We start from the raw sequence: 21,011 nt of genomic DNA, 5'->3' as shown, positions 1-21,011 counted from the left end.
CCACAGGTCTGACTGCAAATATAACGTTCTATTGTTTAATGTCCTTGGGACAGGGGCCATGGCGAGAATGCAATGATTGATATGAATAGTATGGGATGCGCAATAGCGTAGTGGACGATAAGGCAGGACGTTCCCAAATACATGTTACTTCACAACACTGCAATTCCGGCCTGGAGCACAGTGGATTTTGCAGACTGCATTACGCACAGACTCAATGGAAATTTCACATGTTATGTGAGTAAATAATCAGGCGTTTTCATTCCGGGATGAGGGAATGATGGATGGATGCATGGACAGATGATTTAATGGAGAGTTTGCCATGTACAGGGCTTTTTGGAATCTATCCACCTCCCCTGCGCTATGTGATGCAGGGCTGCCATAGTGGGACCATCGTCTATCTGCCCTTGTTGAACCCTCCCTGTCTCGACGCGCCTTCAAACACTTGTGTCTATGCGCGTTACTAATCCCATCTAATGGATTCTGTTTTGACAGACGCATGCACACAAACACTCGTTTGTAATAGTGTTTTCACCTCGATTTTTATAGTTATGATTCGCAAGTGATTTTTGGGTGGGAATAATCCTTTTGAGTGGGCTAGCATGCATATGGCTGTGGATTTAGTGTGATCATTGAAGTGAGTAATTCAAATGAAGTTCTGATGCCCATACTATTCTTTTTCATTTCATTTGGGTGACAGGTATCTCCTCCCCTTTTGCCGCTGCCATCTGTATGCCACTCCTGCAGATGGCTTTTACTCCCGACACCTGCTGCTTCGTGTTAATCAGTGGAGCACCATTACGATCTTATGGGACGATCGCCAATGGCCCACATGCCCTTACGCAGTACTAGTGGCTAGGAGCAACATATCGACCTTTCAGCTGGACTAGTGCCTACCTAATGGGACGGCCCTGCGGTTCTAGGCGCTTCCATGTTGCCTTTTTGAACGTGAATGTAGCCCCTGTGTACCATGAAGGAACAGGGCGTCACACAAGAAGAAGCTGGTCATTTATTGCGGATGCAGCCCACAATAATGAAATATATTTTGGAGTTCATGACCTAATAGCTGTATGGGCTTGGTGATTTTGTTGTGCATTACATTTTGATTCTGATATTGACCGTGTAGCGTTATTCTTTGCAAGTAATGTAGCATATTCCTATTTGTGGAGCGATGTATTGTGAGAAGATCTGCATTGGGTTCCGGCTTCTGAGTATAGTTGCGTGGTACTGTACTGGGCGCGTTTGCCTACGAAGCCCAGTGAGGTCAGGGATAGGGGCTGCCATTATGACTGTTTTAATGATGTCATGCTCAGGGGCGGGGGATTAGCTTTTGTGTAACAGATGCCGGTCAGCCAGGTGGATTGGTGGAATGATGTGATTATCAGAATATGGCTGGTCACAGGTGCCTGTGTTTGCGTGCGTTTCTTGGAGGGAGACTGAGGTCATGTCCATTGGAATGGCTTCTGTATTCGTGCCATCTGTGCCCTGCAGCTCCCATTGGCCCCTCTTGAGATGAGCCTGGCTGCTCAGTCACTCTGCCAACTTGTGTGGTACATGCTTATGCTGATGGTTGGTTTGTTTACTGGCAGGAGTACAGGGCTGGTGCAGTCTCGCTCAGGATACTGCTTTGAATGTTGCCTTACACTGGTGTCAAGCGATGGGGGGCCTGTTTTTGTTTGTCTCATATTTCAGTTCATGTTGCTGGACTTGAACCTTCACATGCCTGTGCTGCATCAGTACGGCAATGGTGCCATGGCAAATATGGATGGCCACTCACAAGGCACTTGGAGCCCCTGGATTCATTTGTTCGTTGGCATGCATGGGTGACTTGTACATTTCACTGGTTGCATTGTGACTTCATTGCACCTACGAGGAGTTGTGCAATGTGGCCAGGGAGTGGTGTACAGGCACTCAGTAGGGCCTTTTACGGTTGGTTCGCGATGCCGTACTTCTCACCATGGCGGAATGGTACTTTCCGCCATGCTTGATGGCATTAGGTATATGTCCGCTAGGGTCAGAATTCGCGTACCGTTGCGCCATGGTGGTAATTACGGTTTGGCATGGCGCGCGTGCGCGTACTTGGTGCAGTTAGCGTTGGCGTTCACTACGGTGTCGCTAATGGCATCGTACTTTACGGTGACGGGTCATAATCGCACCGAGCGCTATTCGATGGCGGTATTGCATTTCCGCCATCGTTTTTCGATTTCCGCCAGGGTCGTAATGAGGGCCAGTAGATATAGTGGCACCTATCAAGACAAGGCCGGTCAAGAAACTGAAAATGAATAATTGGTATTCAGCGGAAATTCAACAGCTCTAAATAGTTATGCATAACGCTTTTCAGCTGTGGAGAAGCAATGTCTCGGATGCTAACGGGGCAAGATATGCGTGTGCTGCAAAGAATCACAAATTGGCAATTATTGAGTCAAAGAAATGCTTCTATGACCAAAGGATGAAAAATGCTAAATCAGATGCTAAAGAACTCTTAAGAATACTTAAGGAGCTTGAAGATCCACTTCCCTCAGTCCCCATGGTAACCAAAAACAAAGGATGGTGTACATCCATTCAGGGCTGTGTGATGGATAAGATAAAATCTATTCAGAACAACATCATTAATGGTGGCTTTGGGCAGGCCTAATGGGATTCTGGAGAATTCCAGACTTGAGAGTGGTAGCCCCCGGTTTGAGCTCAGTTTGATCACAGAACTAGAGATGTCCAACTTACTGCTTCAGCTATAGCCGACCAACTGCAAAGGCGATGATGCGCCCTGCAGCGGTTGTTAAGGACTGTGAGGCCCAACTGGTTCCCTTGATCTCAAAATGTGTGAATGCGTCCTTTCATGAATGTTTTGTGCGGCCCTGCATTAAGCAGGCCTGGATCTCCCCGCTCTTAAGAAAACCTTTGCTGGATCCTAGTTTCTCTGCAAACTATAGCCAAATTACCACAATCCCTTTCCTGCTTAAGTTCTTGATCGGGTATCCTATATGCAAGTTCAGAATTTCCTGGATAACCACAATATTCCGGCCCAAAGGCAGTCTGACTTTCAAAAGGTGCACATCGCAGAGTCTGCCTTTTTTGGATCGCAAGGCCAACATGATGGAAGTCTTGGAGAGTGGTGGCACAGCTCTTTTGATGTTGGTAGACATGTCAGCTGACTGGTTGAGCATATGTTGGCTGTGAGGCATGTCCACTCTGCCTCTTTTTTGCAAGCAGAAGCCAGTTGGGTGAGATTATTCAGATCAGATAGCCAGTTTTCTCTGGTGATTCCAAGGCAGATGATGTTGGGGTGACTTGCAGGGTCCCTCGTGGCTCCTGCTTGTCCCCCACATTACATAACATCTTTACAAGGCCCCTGTATGATCTTCTGGATGGTAAGGGTGTATGTTACACCAGTTATGCGGATGATACTCAGTGTCTCATTCCCCTTTCATGTGACCACACCAGGGACACTGAGGTGGGCAGACAACGGTCTAGTCCGTAATATTTCCAATATGGAGCTTATGATAGTTGGTACAGTGGCTCGACTGAAGAAGCTTAACCTGGACTATCAGGCATTTCAGGTAGCGGGCAGTGGCATAGTGACACTTCCTAAAGTGAAGACTCAGGGCATAGTCCTTGACTAAGAACTCAGTATGAGTGTGCATGTGAGTAGCACTGTGTCGTCCTCCTTGTACTACCTAAAATTGTTTGCCCGATTGAGACCTTTTTTGACTCATGATAATTGTGCCACTGTTGCACGAGCCATAATTGGTGCAACATTGGATTATTGTACCAGCCTCCTGCCGGGGGTTAACAAGAGTGAGATTGTGCAACTACAAATAGTCCAGAATAATGCAGTTAGGGCTGTTGAAGGCTTTAGCAAAAAAAATCATGTCTCAGAAGAAGGATCTTACACTGGCTGCCTATTTCTAGTAGAATTACCTTCAGACTCCTGTGTATTACACATAAATGCCTTTATGGGGCTCCCCCTGGCTTCCTATCCAAGGGACTCTCCTGGCTGCCTGCATGTAGACTGTAAAGATCTACCAACTTGGCCCTCCTTCATGTCATGACCCCAGGGCCAATCTCAACTGTGTCACCCAGAGATCCTTTCTTGATTTATTTATTTATTTATTTATTTTCTTGATGCTGCACCAAATAGCTGGAATGTTCTTCCACCCGATTTAAGGACATGTCCATCGCTTGAAAAATGTAAGCAACGACTGAAGGCATTCCTGTTTCATTGATTGCTTGAATTATCACTCCCCTGCTGCTGGTAACTGGCTAGGTCTATGTTTTTGTGTGTTTATTGTGTTTGTTTTATTCAGTGCTTCTATGCCTACGGGCCTGTCTCTAGCTCTAAATAAGTTGATAAAGTAAATCTCTTTGGTACCTACTATACACGTGCATGTGCACATATGTTGCCTGTTGTCGGACATGGACAGAGTTCCTGTGGTGCTTAAAAAGACATGTGGGCAACACCACCCTAACACCTCTGGCTATATCACAAGCTCGTCTACACACTTGCAAAATGTTGCAATACATTGGATTGGCAGGTGATTTGAACATCCACTCATATATATAAATAATTGGTTATTTATAACACGCTTAATACCCAGAGGTTTTTAAGCACGAGCCCGGGGATCGAAGCTCTGCGTCGTCTTGCTTCCAAGGCGAGCGTGTTGCCCCTGAATTATCCTCCCGAGACTCATGACAAGGGAACCCTATTGGTAGGACACACATACAACCTACATTCCCACTTGTACTTTTCACTTCATGGTTTGGAAGACACACCCATTCAGCCAGATATATTTATGACAATATGGAAGTGTGTGTTCAGCACAAATCTGGAATTTTGTTACATGCGATAAACACTTGAAACAGGGCGTGCGGGTTGTACAAGCTCCATTAATAGTTTAGAGCAAGCCAAAACGGTATTACCCAAATTGTTTGTTTACAATTGTTCGAATGATTGGTAATATATATATATATATATATATATATATATATATATATATATATATATATATATATATATATATAGGGGTTTTGGGGGGTCTGGCGTTGGGTGGGGGGTTGCGGGGCGTTTCCCCGCATATATTTTACAATTGACCTTCACAATTCGGTCAATTGTGAAAAGGTCAATTGTAATTCGAACAGTTGTAAAGCGAACAATCGTATACAACCAGGCAAAACATTGTCAGAGCCCCACTACACCCCATGATGCATAGCACTGCAGGGGAATTTCTTGTGACATTTGCTTCTTCCAGTATCTCAGAATGCATTGATAGTGGTGGTATTTTTAGCTTGTGAAGTTGACAATCCTATGCCCCATACACCCCATGTGCTTGATGCACTGCACCGAATGTCTGCCCCAGCACACACATGTCCCCATCTCTTCTCCCTAACTTACCCCACACGTGGGGTTGACGCACCCTGCTCTTCCTCTTTTTGCTACTCCTCCCCTATCTGGTTCCCTGACCCACACATGTGATGTGTTATGGGAATCTATGTGTATGCAGATGTATGACCACTAATGCCAGGTGTTCCCCTGCTCCTACCGTGTTGGCCAGGTGCGGCTGGTCCTGGGTTGGTGTATGTATTTTCTACCACTTCTGCCATTTCCCATGTGGCGGTCATTTCCAGCATTCATTTGCCAATTTTACACCATGCTGGCCACGGATTATACAGAAATTGTCCACACTCACGTCGACAGAATTTCTGGTGATCTTCTGCTAGGTGGCCATGTAAGTAGCGGGCTCGTCCGAGGTCTGCTTGATGCCGCATCCCAGTAGCTTGTGATGCACGGTCACGTGATGCTTTCCCTTACAACAACTTTCTGTTGATTTCATGGTGAATTATGAGGATACAATCTTTCCTGCCACACTGCAAACGAGCCCCTTTGCGTCAGAGGTCTTTATCCCTTACACTGTTCAACTGCGAGTAGGCCCAGAGAGACGAGACTTCTGTTCTCCTCAATTTAAATTAGGACATACCAATATGATCAATACGACTTTACTGCAAGACGGGACAACTTTTAAAAGATGTATAGAGCTGTTCAGGCCACTGTAGTGGTTAATGAAGCAGAGAGGTAAGGAAAGTGGAGTGATTGGAGTTCAGAGGAGCGGGTGGGGTAGAGGAAAGATAAGAGATTAGCCAGCCATTGGATTGCAATGGTCTCCTTTGACAGCATCTCGTCTTTAGAGCATGCCAAAGGACTTTGTTTAGGCACACAGCTGCCCCAGCGCTTTTAGGGGGAGCAATTGTCCCTGTTTTGGGGGGACAGTCCTGCTTCTTCATGAAAGATCCCCCTGTTGTCCACAAAGTTCTGCAAAGCAGTCCACTGTCCGAATTTCAGGAACAGGAATTGAAGCAAGATTATTATCTGGCACCTTCTCTGATAGTCAGTGAAAATCAGTGGCAACTGCAAAGAAAGTCTGGTTGAAAGTTTACACCCATGGCCTGGAAACTGCAGCTCTCCAGACGTTTCGGACTATGACTCCCATGATCCCTCACCATTGACTAGGCTGGCTAGGCTGATGGCAATTGTAGTCTAAAGCATCTAGGAAGACATGGGTGGCAGACCCTTGCATAAACATAACAATAGCTCACTGCTGCCAAATGGTCAGATACCTCAGAAGACGCAAAATTAGATAAGAGACCCTCTTTTAAATGATAGGCTGTTGGAAGCTGCATTTTATGTTATGTTACTTTGCATTTATATAGCACCTTATGTACCATTGGTATGGTCTGAAGGTGTTGGTAGGTTGAACGCCCTTGGGAACCGAAGTTCAAGTCAGTAGAGAGAGCAGAGAGAGTCAAAGCTGCGTGTGAGCACCGGATATGTGTGCAGCTGGTGTGGCATTCGTGTAATAGCTGCTTTTTAGCGGTAGGTGTGGTGGTGGAGAGATCAAGAGTATGTGTTTGTTCTGGCAGGATTTATCCAGACCGATTGTGGCTGCGTTAGGCCTGGGGATAACGCCTGGCTGGGGTGTAACCAGCAGTGTTTAGTTAGAGTGATGGGCAGTATGAGGCGGATGTTAGTATGAGAACAGCTATACCGAATGGTGTCATGGTATCTATGTGTTCTAGTTGAATGGTGGTGTAAAGAAGAGAGTAAGCGTAGTGATGTGATATGATGGGTTACATGTTCTTTCAAACGTTCCATGCATTCCAAACCATTCCATGTTAGCCGCTCAATTCCATGCACTCCAGTCCGTTCCATGCACACAGAATGCACTCACCAATAAAATCACTGGTCTCCATACTAAAATAGCTAACAAACGTCACCAAATATCTACCAGCAACCCTCTTAGTCTGATCACCACCAACCCTATACACAATGATTCAGGCTTCAAATTTACCAATGTTACAGTACCAGAGGTGCAAAAAATCATAGCCTCACTGAAACCATCCAACTGTAAGTGCGACAGGTGCACTGCACAGATCATAAAAGATATGGTTAGAGATATTGCCCCTTTTATCACTAAACTAATCAACTCTTCATTTACTAGTAGCTCTGTACCTTGTAATTTAATATCTTGGGTGCTCCCATTACTCAAGAAACAAACGCTAGAGCCATTAATAACCACTAACTATAGACCTATCACTATGGTTCCCTTTCTCTTAAAAATACTAGATAGGACCACCTGGAAACCAACAAACTACTTGGATCACGACAATCTGGCTTCAGAAAAGAGACTGCCCTTGTTGATCTCAAAAGCCAGATTGACTATTTAAAAGATAAAGGTAAAGTAGCCATACTTGACTTCTGGACCTATTGGCAGCCTTTGATTTGGTCGACCACAAGGTACTCTGCAACCATCTTGCTTCAGATACCCACTTCTCTAGCTCAGCTATTAAATGGATTCAATCATTCCTTAACAATAGGACCATGAGGGTCTTCTCAAGCAGCATCCGATCCCATTCCCATCACCTGCGGCGTACCACAAGGCTCATGTGTTTCTCCTACTTTGTATAATATCTTTACAAAGCCTCCATTTGATAAACTAGACCGCCTGGGTGTCATCTATACTAATTACGCAGTTGACACCCAGATACTCTCACCCTTAACAGGTACCTATGACATAGACGTAGCTAGGATTAACTAACTCTACACCATCATTCAGGCATGGATGGTCCTTCATGGCCTCTGCCTGAATGATGATAAGACCGAGATTCTTCTCGTTGGTTCACAGACTAACACACAGAAACTCAACCCTAAAATCTCTAGCATTTGCATAGACAGGAATAACATACCCATTGCCAAAGATATAAAAACCCTAGGTTTCTATTTCAATACAAACTCTAAATTTACCAAACAAGTAAATATGACTGCCTCAGCCACCGCCTACAGAGGGAAGCTGATCAGGGTGTGTAGACCACTGTTATCATTTAACAGTTGCCTTTTATTAGCCAGAGCACTTATACAATCCAAACTCCACTACTGTAACGGTCTATACCTAGGGGTCAACAAGGCTATCCTGAATAAAATGCAGATACTGCAAAACAATGCTCTTAGTGCTGCCTTAAATATACCTAGAAGAGCACATATCAGCAACCAGAAAACTATGCAAATGGCTCTCCATACAAGATAAAATTAACCTGAAAACACTCTGCCTCACCTACAAAGCACTGAACCATAGAGCCCCACCCTACTTGACTGACAAATTCACCCGAGTTCCTCTACCCGCACTACCAGATCATCCAACTCTTCCTGCCTCTCAGTACCAAGGTACAACCTCAAAAGAGCTGGTGGCTCCAGCTTCCCTGTCCTGGCCTCCCAACTATGGAACTCACTCCCACAGGACATAAAAACTAGCCAAGTATTTAATAAATTCAGAAGATGTGCCATTACCTGGATACTCAAAAACTAACCAAGTAAACCACTAGTGCCCTGCGCGGTGACTGCCACTACTGGTCCCCACCAGTTGTCGAAGTGTACGAAAAGAAGTAGTGGATCTATGTTCCCTACTGGACTGCACCGCTCCCCACAGACCCCATCGCTAGACCCCATCTCTTCGCTCCTTCCAATGCATAATAAAAAACCCAAAACACATGTGCCTGCTCTTTAAGGAAACGTCCTGTGCAGTGCACTGAAAGCGCAAGTTTCAACTTCTTCCTACGCTTGATGGACAGTGGAAGAAATAAGGTGAATACAACGAAGAAAGGGTTCAAGGAGGGGAAGCAATAGACTTGGGCAATGTATTGCCCGGTCATTATCCTTATCAGATATTTTGAAATGCTTTTAAAATAGATGTAACTATCCTAAAACGACAGTGAAAAAAATTAAATATACCCCCAAATGTTGCTGAAATTCAGACCATTCTAAACTTCGGAGAATTCTGTAGGGTTATCCATTTTGCACTGGCATGTATTTCATGGCTTAGTCCAGATGTTCTTCGTCTTGGTCTACTCTTTTGAGTGAAGCACATTCCTTCCATTTCATCTCCCACCCTCCCCGCGGCCCCCTCTCGCCATTTCCCTTGCATTTGTATTTATTTGGAAGATTGAGCAGACACTTCTACCAGAAGGGTCGCAAATAGGAGCAACATATACAGAAATCAGAGGCAGACCCTAAGCAGGGCACCTTTCCATAGATTAAGTGGAATGCTTTGGTGGGGGTCAATGGGGTGGTGGAAGGGTAATCGGTTAGCACATGGAAAGGGGGCATTTGATAACAAGGAGACATACACAAATATGTCAATCGTGGGCCTCATTACAAGTTTGCCGGTCCAGAAACAACGGTACCGGTAAGCTTGCCGGTACCATTGTTTCCGAACCGGCAAACTATGAGTCTGCGAGCGGGTGCCTTTCAGCCCGCCAGGTCTGACCTGGCAAGTGGACCGGCACCCGCTCACAGACCTCGCTGGATGCACCGGCACCATTCATGAATGGTGCCGCTGCATCCGTCCTTCCCATTCCCATTGAGTCCAACGGGACTCAAATGGGAATGGGGAGTCATATTTTCCGGCGCCCGGGAATGGGCAATCACCGGGTCTGCCCGGGCTGTAATGCCCCGCCAATTGCCCATTCCAGCGCACCGTAAAAAAAATGACTCCGGCGGCATGGCTACCCGCAGAGTCATAATGAGTCCCAGTGTGTACATGAATAAGGTTTTCATATAAAAATAAATGCGTCATTCTTATACAGTGCTTCATGCCAAACACCTGCAGCTTCTAAGTGCTGTAATAACACGCGTCATTATTACCCCCATTTTGAATGGGACTTGATTTATCGACCTCGGAAGGAGGAACTCAGTCCTGCCACAGGATTCGTAGTCGTGCAGTGCAGGCTGTTTTCGTGTCAGAGACCAAGTCTTTACTCGTGTGGCAATTCACCCTTTGGTTCGCATCTGGGTAGGAAAAGGCCAGAGTGTTATGTATTGGGGTGAGGCCGAGGTGGGCCGAGAGGGGGGGATGTGCACCTTTACCTTGCATTGGCAAATAGCCCGAGATGGACCAGCACTGAGGGTATCTTCTGTTGTTCTTCATAGTTCTGGATCATTCCCAGCATACTTGGCAGCTCCATCCTTTATCTCCTCTCTGACGACCAATGGGAGGCCATCTGCGCCTGGATCTATGGGTTTGGCCTGAGCAGCCTCTTCATCGTCTCCACCATCTTCCACACAATCTCCTGGAAGAAGAGTCACCTCAGGTGAGGAGCTGGGTTAGAGTGTGGTCTCATCTTCCTACGCTTAAAGTCTGGAACGGGCGAGTCCGCCTCGCTGTGTCGCGAAATGTGCAAAGGTTGTGTGTTGTATATTGCTGCTCATTAACTGCATCAGCCATTAACTACCGCCTCTGGCAGCATTCCTGTTCTTTGCTGGGTACTCTACACACCAAACCCTTACCTCTGCCTCCCCACATTATCGAACCCACTGGCCCAAGGTGTAGGGAGTGAGCGGGAATGCTGTCTCAGTTGTTTTTATTGGTAGCATTGAAAAACCAGAGCAGGCTCCTGAAACGGTGTAGTGGTAGGTGGCCCCAGAAGTCGCGCGGAAACTCCCTAAACATCAGCAGGAACGTCTCTAGCTTGGTTTGAAAAATGAGTTACATTGCAACAGCAAAAGAATTTCCAAACATTGTAGTGGTCCCAGCAGCAAACACTGATACCGATGTATTCGTGGAAATACCAATTCTGAGGAATAGAAGTAAATTAAAGTTAACGCATGGCATTTTTTTGGCTGAATTTAGTTTGGTTTTGGGGGAATTCGTCCAGAGCTCGCTTGACAAACCCAATGATGCAATGAGCATGTTCTTGTGTGTTAGCTTTCGCGACGGCATAGATCTCTCCTTCAGTAGTCCAATGAACCACATGTTTTGTGTTGTTGCAAATCCCCATAAAAGTATGCAAGTAACAATTATACATGGTTGTATGGTTATAACCCAATCAAACTCTTAACTCGATATATTCACAGGAATGCTTCGAATAATTATTTTTTCTTCATTCGTGGCTAAAATAAAAATAAAAAACATGGAGATTAAAATGTGTGTAGTCTCGAAATCAATGAAGTCTGGGTGCTTCGAGGAAAGAATAATTCCTATGAATAAAAGGGTAACCTTTCTTCCTCTACCTCAGAGAACAAACCTCTTAGACCTAGAGTCTGGCTTCCATCAGACTCCCTTTGCCTGCCCTCAGGCAACCCCCATCCATTCTCTCTCCTTTTTGTGCGCCTCTTTGTGTCAACATCTTCTGTCGATCTCATTTGTCAACATTTCAAAAGAGGTTTCGAGAGGGTCCTCGGCCATGCTGTATTCGTATAGGAAGGAACGAAGAGATCAAGGGCGGGCTTATGTATTGTCTATTGTATGTAGGTACAATACATTTGCGCAGGCGCTGATTGGATTCAGCACTCCATGATGAGATCTTGGGGAACCCTGAAGACATGGTTCACACATTTTAAATTGAGGTGCGATCCATTTTTTTAATTTGTTTATAGTTCAAATACAAAAGTGTAGAACCTTTACAAAACAAAATCTTTAAAAAGGAATAAAATGTTTGCATTTGCATTTACAGATAAAAGTTAACAATTACCTTTTCTTATGTCACAGTTTGAGATAAAGACTATCATATTTAACATTTTGTATCCTTTTAGTTCTTAAAACTTAACAGCTCTTTTTCAATGTGTTTACACAGACTAACCAATTCATATACTAAGGGTTTGTGCATGCCTTGCATCATACGTGCCCAAAGGAATTGCAGACAATCTTCAAAGTCAATGTTTGCAAATTTCGCGAGACGGTTTGTCCTCATTGATTTGAAGTGAGGACATTCCAAAATGAGATGTTTCATGGACTCAATCGGTTCATTGTGTCTACTGCCTCCTTAGAATGTGGATCAAGGTAATGATAAATTGGGCTGGTCGAGCCCCTATTAGTGACAGAGTCCACTCTACTTAAGCAATAGGCCCCGAGCAGGGGGGGCATTACCACTTCAGGTAATGTCCTGGGGCCCATAGTTAAAGAATGCCCTGAGGCATTACCTGAAGTGGTAATGCCCCCCCTGCAAGTGGCCTATTGCTATTAGTACTGCGGCCCATAAAACCAGTGTACAAAAAGCATTTTTCCTTCTGTTCCGAAATGCTCGGGCATTTTGGAACAGATAAAAAATAATGAAAAAAAATGGCCGCCGATGAAGATAAACCAAAGTCCATTTTCCCTTTCCATGGCGGTCATTGAAAAAGATAGAAAAAAGTAAACAAGAAAAATGCCCTCCATGGAAAGGAGAGAAGGAACTACGTGTAGTCCCTTCTTCCTTTCCATGACGGCCAGTTGCAGATCAGGAGCTGACGTGCTGGAGACACAAATGTTCCCAGCGTGTACATTCCCAAAATGGACTGAAAAAAGGTAAGTGTGGTTGGGAAGGTGAGGAGGACATTTTGTGGATGGGGTGGGGGAAGGGGAAGACTTACCTCATTCCCCAGCGAGGCGAGATGGCGGCCGCCAGCCCTGAGGAGGCTCAGGGCGGCGGGATTACCATCTGGTAACGCCCACGTTCTGCCCCTCCCCATTGGCTGGGAGGTCGCAACACCCCCCTCACCGGGTACTGATTAGGGAAATGCAATGGCAGGCTTTTATCCCAAAATTATGTGGCACCGGTATCATGTTATACCTCAGTTCCTGCCTAACAATACATACTCAGTCAAGACGTTTATGTACAATGCATTTGTTTAATCAATATATATCTTGCCTAAATCCATGCCGACACGTGTTTCGCTAAGGTGTTACATCAATTATTGTGGCCCCTCGTGAGCTTCTGCAAGGCTGACTTAGATTCCACACTTCCCTGAATCTAATTTGCATATTTCAAATTGTGAAAATAAGTTTCAAAATCAAACAACCATAGGAGACAAAGGCCCTCATTACGAGTCAGCCGGTCTGGAAAGAACGTTGGTGGTAAATCCACCACCACCATTCTTTCCGGACCGGCTGATCTCGAGTTCTGCAGGTGGCAGGTGTCACTCCCGCCAGGTCTGACCTGGCGGGTTTAACACCACCCGCCTGCAGACGGACATGGAAATACCGGCAAAATTACAGCACCATTACAGCATGGTGCCAGTATTTCCAGTGTTTCCTATTGGACTCCATGGGAATGGGATTAACAGAATTCCACCTCTGGAATTACCGGGTCACCGGGGTTGTAATGCCCCGGTGATTCCGGCAATCACGGAGGTGGAATGGTAATACGAGTCCGGCAGTAACCTGCCGGAATGTCCGTCACGGTTACCGCTGGACTCGTAATGAGGCCCAAAGAATAACATAAGAAACATAGGAGGAATAAACACAAAATAACATCATTACATTTTTTTTAATCTTCAATTTCATGATATAAATTTATGAAACCTTCTTTATTTATATGAAGTATTCCCATATGTATGTATACATATATTTGTGGGAAGAAAGTGTTAATTTTAACATAAATGCAAACCCTTGTTTGTGTGTGTCAAAAAAAAAACACAATGAAAATTAGAGAGTTTAACTTATTAGCTTTGAAATAATGCATAGAATTGAATATTTAACTAGAGCTTTATTTGGTTTTTCTGATGCAAAATAGCGAATGCTCCTCAGTGCTTATCACAAAGCCTTTAAAAAGAGATGTTAAGTGTACAACCAGCCCAGCCCAGCAGGAGCCCTGTGGACTTTACTGCCACAGCAGTGCAAAGTCACTTTCATCCCTGCAAAAAATGCCATGAGTTGAGCCCTTATTCTTCTCTGGGTTGCTGGGGAAGAGTATGAAACCTCCTGGATTGGCAGGGCCTGTAATCAAATATCTTGCACTGGATGCAGTGGCTGTCTTCCCTCAGAAGTGAAAATTAGGATGCCTTGAGAGGCAGAGCACACAACCCTGTTGGACAAAAACCCTGATTCATGGATCTGTGCAAAGTGTATGTTTGAGTGCAAAGTCAGTGCAAAGTAATTTTGTAATGACAAAAAAGACTTTCTTCTGAGTTTGCACTGACTTTGCACTGGTAAAATACACTTTGCACAGTTCTATGAATCAGGTTTTGCGCTGGCAGTGCATAGTCACTTTTCAGCAGTGCAAAGTCACTTTGAACCGTGAAAACAATTCCATGAGTTGGGCCCCAAGAATAGCCTGAGACTCAGTACCGATCACTGAGGGTGGGCAGGTTGGAATAATGATTGCAACTCCTTTACACCTGAGATGGCCAAAGAGGGCATAGATCTGTTTAAATCATATTTTTTCTAGGGGCCTCATTACGACTTTGGAGGCAGCCATGGCGCTGTTAGCGCCATGGCTGCCTCCAAAATCGTGTCTGGGTCCGGTCTGGTGGAGTGGGGACTTACCGGGACATTCCGACATAGGCGGACCTGGTAAGTCCACATTCCAAATGCCATTCCCCGTTCCCATTTGAGCCCCGATAGGGCTCAATGGGAAGGGGCAAGGTGCTAATAACAGGCCCGCTAATGGCCGCGCTAAACCTGTCAGACCACACGTCCTTTACGGTTCCCACTAAGGGACCTCAGAATTGGGCGGTAAGCGATTACTGGCAATAGTATTTTCTCAGTGCCTATGATTTGCGGTTTGATGAAATCTGCTATTGACGAAACACTTTTGCCGCTGATGCCCGTCGTGACCAGCTATCCAACTAAATCTGAATAAACGGGACTTAACGTTTGGATAGTCTAGATTTGAGTGCCCACACATTTATATATGTCTGAACTGCCTGCTGGTTTAATTTGTTTGAATACTTTATGTGCCTGTGGAAGGGATCATTGCTGTAATGTGACATTGCTTCAGACCTGTCCTCTCTCCTGCCATAGGACAATGGAGCACTGTTTACACATGTTCGACAGGATGGTGATCTATTACTTCATTGCCGCCTCTTACGCCCCCTGGTGAGTCAACATGGCAAGTGCAGCTTGCTTTTTACATATTCGGTTTTAGTTTTGTTGTAGAGATGGACGACAGTAATTTCACTTTCATAACAACCAAGTTTAATGATATCCTGGGTAAAACAAAAATGGGAATGATTCCACTGCTAAATGTACTGAGTAATAAACACCGCCTACTAGAGGCAGTCCAAGTCTACAGAAAAATCTGTGAAATTCCGCTCAAGCATTGCTCGCATTGCTGATTTGATTGGTTTTGGAATTTGTATTGCGCATATACTTTCGGAACCAAGCAGGAGACCTGCATCTAGGCGCAGCTGTTCCATTATTACATTTCCATTTTAAGCCCTATTAGCACAGGAAATTATTGAAACAAGTAGGTGTTCAATTTCTTGCGAAAAAGAATAATGGAGGATGTTTTCCGAAGATCAGCAGGCAGTGCACTACAGCGATGAGGGCCCCTGATTGAGAACCATCTGTCACCCCGAAAAACAAAATGGGATGGTGGCACAGCCAGCTGATTTTCCCCTATCGAACGGAGAGAGCGACACCGGTGATAGACCGTGATTTTGGAAACCAGGTAGCCAGGTGACGCACCCTGGAAACATTTATGTATTAAAGATAAAGATCTAGATTCGATTCCCTTCTGAACAGACAACCAATGTAGCTTCCTCTGGTACACAGGGACAGGCACCGTTTTAGAAAGATTGTATATCAGACTAACTGCTGCTGTAAGAAATGAAATATCTGGCAAGAACATTTTAAAATCTGTGTAAAGTACAACGTAAATAGGTATGTATGTGTACAAATCTCAAAAAAGCTTACCAATTTAATGGCTTGAATCAGAAAACCGTGTTCAATCTGCAGGTTCGAGTCCTAGCAGGCTTGACTCAGCCTTTCATCATTCTGAGATCCATAAGCTATGTTAAAAAAACACCTCTTGTTGCTTAAAAGTGGGGGGACTTCAGCAAGAAGTGCTACTTCACCTTGGGACATTATGTTTTATTTGAATTGTAAAATAAGATAACAAGCAACAACATACGGCCCCCCAGGTATTTATATTCCCAACAGTCATGAATGTTAAGAAATCAGTGCTTGCTTTGATGTTAACCTATGTTGAGGCTGCTAAGCCTGGGTGAATGCATTTGGGCCAACCCTGCATCCCCCAGATTTTCACTGTAGTCGGGTGATTTAAATTCTGCTGACTTTTTAAGAGATTCAGGTGACAGATTCGTCAATTTCATGCTGATGAAATGTTGCTGTAAACAAAAGGCAGAGGTCAGACTGTTTCTTGCCAGCACATGTTCACAAAGTATTAACTTAATGGAAAATGTCAGAACTTCTACCGGAGACAGTAAAATGAAATAAAGTGTCAAAAAGTCCAAGTGCTTGCATCTGATTGTTTTATTTAATGTACAAACTAACATTAATTCTTTGTTTGTAGCTGACCAAAAATATTCTTTTAACATAATATTTATTGAAATTCACAAAAAGTATCATAATTAAAAAAAATGTGCAGAGGATGTGATTTTTTTTTTACTGCCTAACTTTCAGATGTGCACAGGTCACCTTGTTTATAAAGGTGACCTGTGCATTTTCAGAGTTCTGTGCACTTGCCAGCATCCTTGCATACATTATTATCAGTATTGACGGAAAATATCATTAAAAAAACCGAATGCCGAACATTTCAACCATTCGGTTTTCATTATAGCGAACAAGGGTAGCGCGGGTTGCGGGGGGTGATTCCTCACCCTTGTTCGCTATAACGGGGGTCCCCCCCTGCATCCAAAACAACAACGTTTTAGAAAAAAAAGAAAAAATGTTAAAAAAAAGCCAAGGACCTTGTAGCGCTGGTTCCCATCCACAGAAGTATTAGTATTTGTATTTATTGTGTTTATATAGCGCTTTAATACAAAGCGCTTTACATTATAACAACAGAATACATAGAACATTATAACAGTAGAAGCAATTTACAATCATGAATCAAACCAATAAAACAGTAAGTAGAGCAATTAATCTGTGAGGGAAGAGGGAAGGGCTGAGGAAGGGAAGGAGGAGGGAAACAGAAGGGGTATAAGGGTGAAAATGAGGGAGGGTAGAGAGAGGATCATAGGGTAGATTCGAGGGAAGAAGAGAGAATGAGAGGTGGGGAAGGTTTCATGGTGGGGGATAGAGAAGGAGAGATTTCAGGGAAGTGCAGAAGGAGGAAAAGGTAGGTATAGAGGGGATTGAGAGAGGTAAGGAGTTCCAGTGCAGGGGGGCTAGGAGCTGAACGGAGCAAAAACGGGAGGAGGCACATGGGGAAGGAGGGACGGTGTGAAGGAAGTGGTCAGCTGAACGAAGGGAGCAGGAAGGAGTGTAGAAAGAGGAGAGAGGAGAGATAAGGGGGAGCAAGATCATGGAGAGAATTAAAAACTAGACAGAGGAAATGAAATGTAAATTGGGAGTGAAAGGGAAGCCAGCCAAGGAAGGAAAGAGAACAAGAGATGGAGTCATGAGGGGCAAGGAGACAGAGGGTACGGACGGCTGAGTGGTAAATGGATTTGAGGGGGGCGAGATGAGAGGCAGGGAGTCCAAAGAGTAAAGAGGAGCAATAGAAGAGGCGAGAGAAGATAAGGGAGGAGATTAAGAGTTTAGTAGCATGGAAGGTGAGAGAAGAGCAGACTTTGCGAATATTGAAGAGGTGGCAGCGACAGGCGCGAGAGGTTAGAGAAATATGGTGGGAAAAGGAGAGGGAGGAGTCAAAGTGAATGCCTAGATTACGAGCTTGGGCAGAGATAGTAAAATTAGAGGGGGGAAAGTGAATGAAAGGTGTAGGAGTGGGAGGGGGAAGAGTGTTGGAGGGAAAGAATAAGACTTCAGTCTTATCAGTATTGAGAGAAAGGAAGCGCGATGACATCAGTTTTTAATGGCAGTAAGACAGGAAGGGAGTTTAAGGTGGAGGTCAGAGGAGAAGGAAGAGAAGGAAAGGAAGAATTGGGTGTCATCAGCATAGAAATGGTGGAAGTGAAGGGAACTGGCGCCGCAGAAAGGTAAGTAAGGGGCTGGGGCGAGCTGGTGTAGAAAGGCCATTTAATAGTGGGGTGCTTATTTTGAATACGAACATTTAGAATTCGACATTTGCGTCTTCGAAATGTTCGTATTCGAAATAATCCCGTTCGTCCTTATTATCAGGAGTGCACTCCTGACACTTAATGTATGATAAGATCCCAGGACTCACCTGCAGTGTTCACCATGTTATAGGACCTGTTAAAGGGCCTGTCATGGTAAAATATCTAAGATAGAAAAAGCATTGTGTCCCTGTTTGTGGGATAGAAATTCAAATGGGACAGCAATGGTTCATGCGGCTGCTGCTCCACTAAAATACAATGCATCAAAGGATCAGAGATGACCCTGCCATGTATTGACATCTGCTGAGCCTCTTCCAAACAGGCTCTGGGGGATGTCTAGGTTTTCTGTGCATTCTAAGGCCCATCCTGTTTCTGGATTAGGATGCGCATCAAAATGCACAGAAATATCCCATTATTTGGGCACATATCCTAAGGGATGAACAAGGATACGTCTTTTTTCAGAGCGCCTGCGCCCATAAAAGTTTGACGAATGGTCTCCTTCCTGTAGTGATGTGTTCTGTGTTTTGCCCCAGGTGCAGAAGTCACAACTTTGCAATACTACCCGACTAAATGCTATTAATGTAAGCAACATCAGAGGGGTAATGCTTGACATGTGTCTGACTCTTCTTCAGCCCTACTGGCCTTTCTGAAGTTATTGCCCTGCAGCCATGCGCGTTCCCTACCATAAAATAAGTAACCTCAGTGATCCTTATGAAAGCAAGCTCTACAGGAGGAAACATGATGGACACCTCATGCCTGACTGACTTTTCCCCAGCCCTGCAGGCTTCTCGGAGGCCCATGTGTCTTCTCAGAGGCCCACGTGTGTTATGAACTACACAGAGGGCCTCACTATGAGTGTACCCGTCCGGAAACAGCGGTGCTGGTAAGCCTACCGGCACACTACAACTCTGCGGGCGGGTGCCGTCCTGCCCACCATGGTCAGACCTGGCGGGCGGAACGGCACCCGCCTGCAGAGTTTCACAGGAGCACCGGCACCGTTATTAACGGTGCCGGTGCTTCCGTGTTCCCCGTTCCCATTGAGTCCTGCAGGACTCAATGGGAATGGGGAATTACAAAATTACCGGCACCTGACTTCCCGGCTGCCGGACTCGGAATAGCCCGGTGGCACCGGGAAGTCAGGCGCTGGTAATTCATTACCGGTCTGGCGGCAACCTGCCGGTTTTACCAGCACAGTTACCGCCAGACCCGTAATGAGGCCCATGGTGTCATATTGTTAATCTGGATTATACTCAATGCATCAACTTTCAAATGATGAAAAGCAGACCCAGGAATGTGTGACATGCGACAGAATGCTGGACAGATATCAAATCTTACAATTGCCCGCTTCAACTTTACTACTTGTATGAACTTCAGGAGGATGAAACTGAGCTGTTCTTCCACGAATTCAAATGTCGGACCTGCAGATTAATCTCTAACAAAAACAGTATTTGATTAATTAAAGGTCTGTTGGCTACGGTTTGATCGAGCAATGTTATTGTTGCACCTACTACAGAACACGTAATAAGCAATTAAAATGACATACATTTTTGCCAATTTTTTGTTTGAGGGGGTTCATGGCAGGCTTGCTCGTCTCCTCAAAATATTTGCTTCTAACACATGTTCTGTAGTTGATGTAACGTTGAAATTGCTTGATCAAACCGAGTCTAACAGTAATCTAACCAAACAAAGATTTCAGAACTAGGGTTCTAACCCCCGGTGAAGTCAGAAACATTTAAGAATCATGCAAAGAACAGAGTGCTGGTTGGCAGATGTTTTAAAAAAAATTCTTTACAAATACAAAATCTTATCTGCATGCTGTGTGCGTTCTCCACAGCTGTATGCGAAGCGTCACTTATAAGACTATAAGCACATGTAAGCTTCTCGTGTTAATTCTTACAGGTTGACCATATTAGTCAAAACACTCAAGGATATCCAGACAGGCCATAATTACTTCAATCTTCATCCAACTACAAATGAGAGTGGTTACTCTATTTGAGAGATGTGCTCGGTATCGCGTCAAGAAAACGAAACCTAAAAATCGAAGGCCGAAAACATCGCATTTTGTTGGCCGAATTTGCGTGGGATTTTCGTACCTTTCTAAATAAAAAATAGATACTGGGTGGGGTAAGGGCATTAAAAAAAAGGTGGGGATAAGGGGGGGGGGGCTGGGGCTCTCCCCCCGCATTAAAACAATTAAAAAAAACAATGAAACAAACGCATTTGTGTCCTAAATTTGACCAAAATAAATCTTTGTTTTCTGCCTCGTTTTTTAATTCGCTATTTTAATGTCGATCCATGTGCTCTGAGGTCCTCACACATATCTTTAGGACAACCCTTGGGATTCGATATTGCCTTCTATCCAACCTCCATTTTGTTGCAATGAACTAACACACAAACACACTGTGTGAAATCCGCTGTCCTGGGCCTCAGCCAACACATTACTACTATGCCTGGCTCTGCCTGTAGAATAGCCAATCCCACAAATGAATCGTGTCTGGGTTGTAGACCTAGTTTCAGGGTACGTAGCCCCATGGAAGCTCTTTCACATTTACTGATTTCTCCCCTGGCGTCTTTT

The 21,011-nt window shown here is 44.7% G+C and overlaps 1 protein-coding gene across 2 annotated transcripts in view; it reads left to right on the top strand.

The window, feature by feature from the left end:
- Window positions 1-21,011, top strand: part of MMD2 (monocyte to macrophage differentiation associated 2) — a 452,296-nt gene that overhangs the window by 299,458 nt on the left and 131,827 nt on the right. The window contains exons 3-4 of one of the 2 annotated variants that reach the window (XM_069645517.1): window positions 10,469-10,629; window positions 15,258-15,332. In XM_069645517.1, the coding sequence (XP_069501618.1) occupies window positions 10,469-10,629; window positions 15,258-15,332 (236 nt within the window). The remainder of the gene's footprint in view (window positions 1-10,468; window positions 10,630-15,257; window positions 15,333-21,011) is intronic. The other variant, XM_069645518.1, reaches the window with a different exon arrangement.

The sequence above is a fragment of the Ambystoma mexicanum genome, chromosome 2p (genome assembly GCF_040938575.1).
Source record: "Ambystoma mexicanum isolate Mex_15411 chromosome 2p, UKY_AmexF1_1, whole genome shotgun sequence".
Taxonomy (NCBI): Eukaryota; Metazoa; Chordata; class Amphibia; order Caudata; family Ambystomatidae; genus Ambystoma; species Ambystoma mexicanum.
Note: the sequence above shows the minus strand (reverse complement) of the source record. Positions and strands in the feature narration are given on the sequence as shown.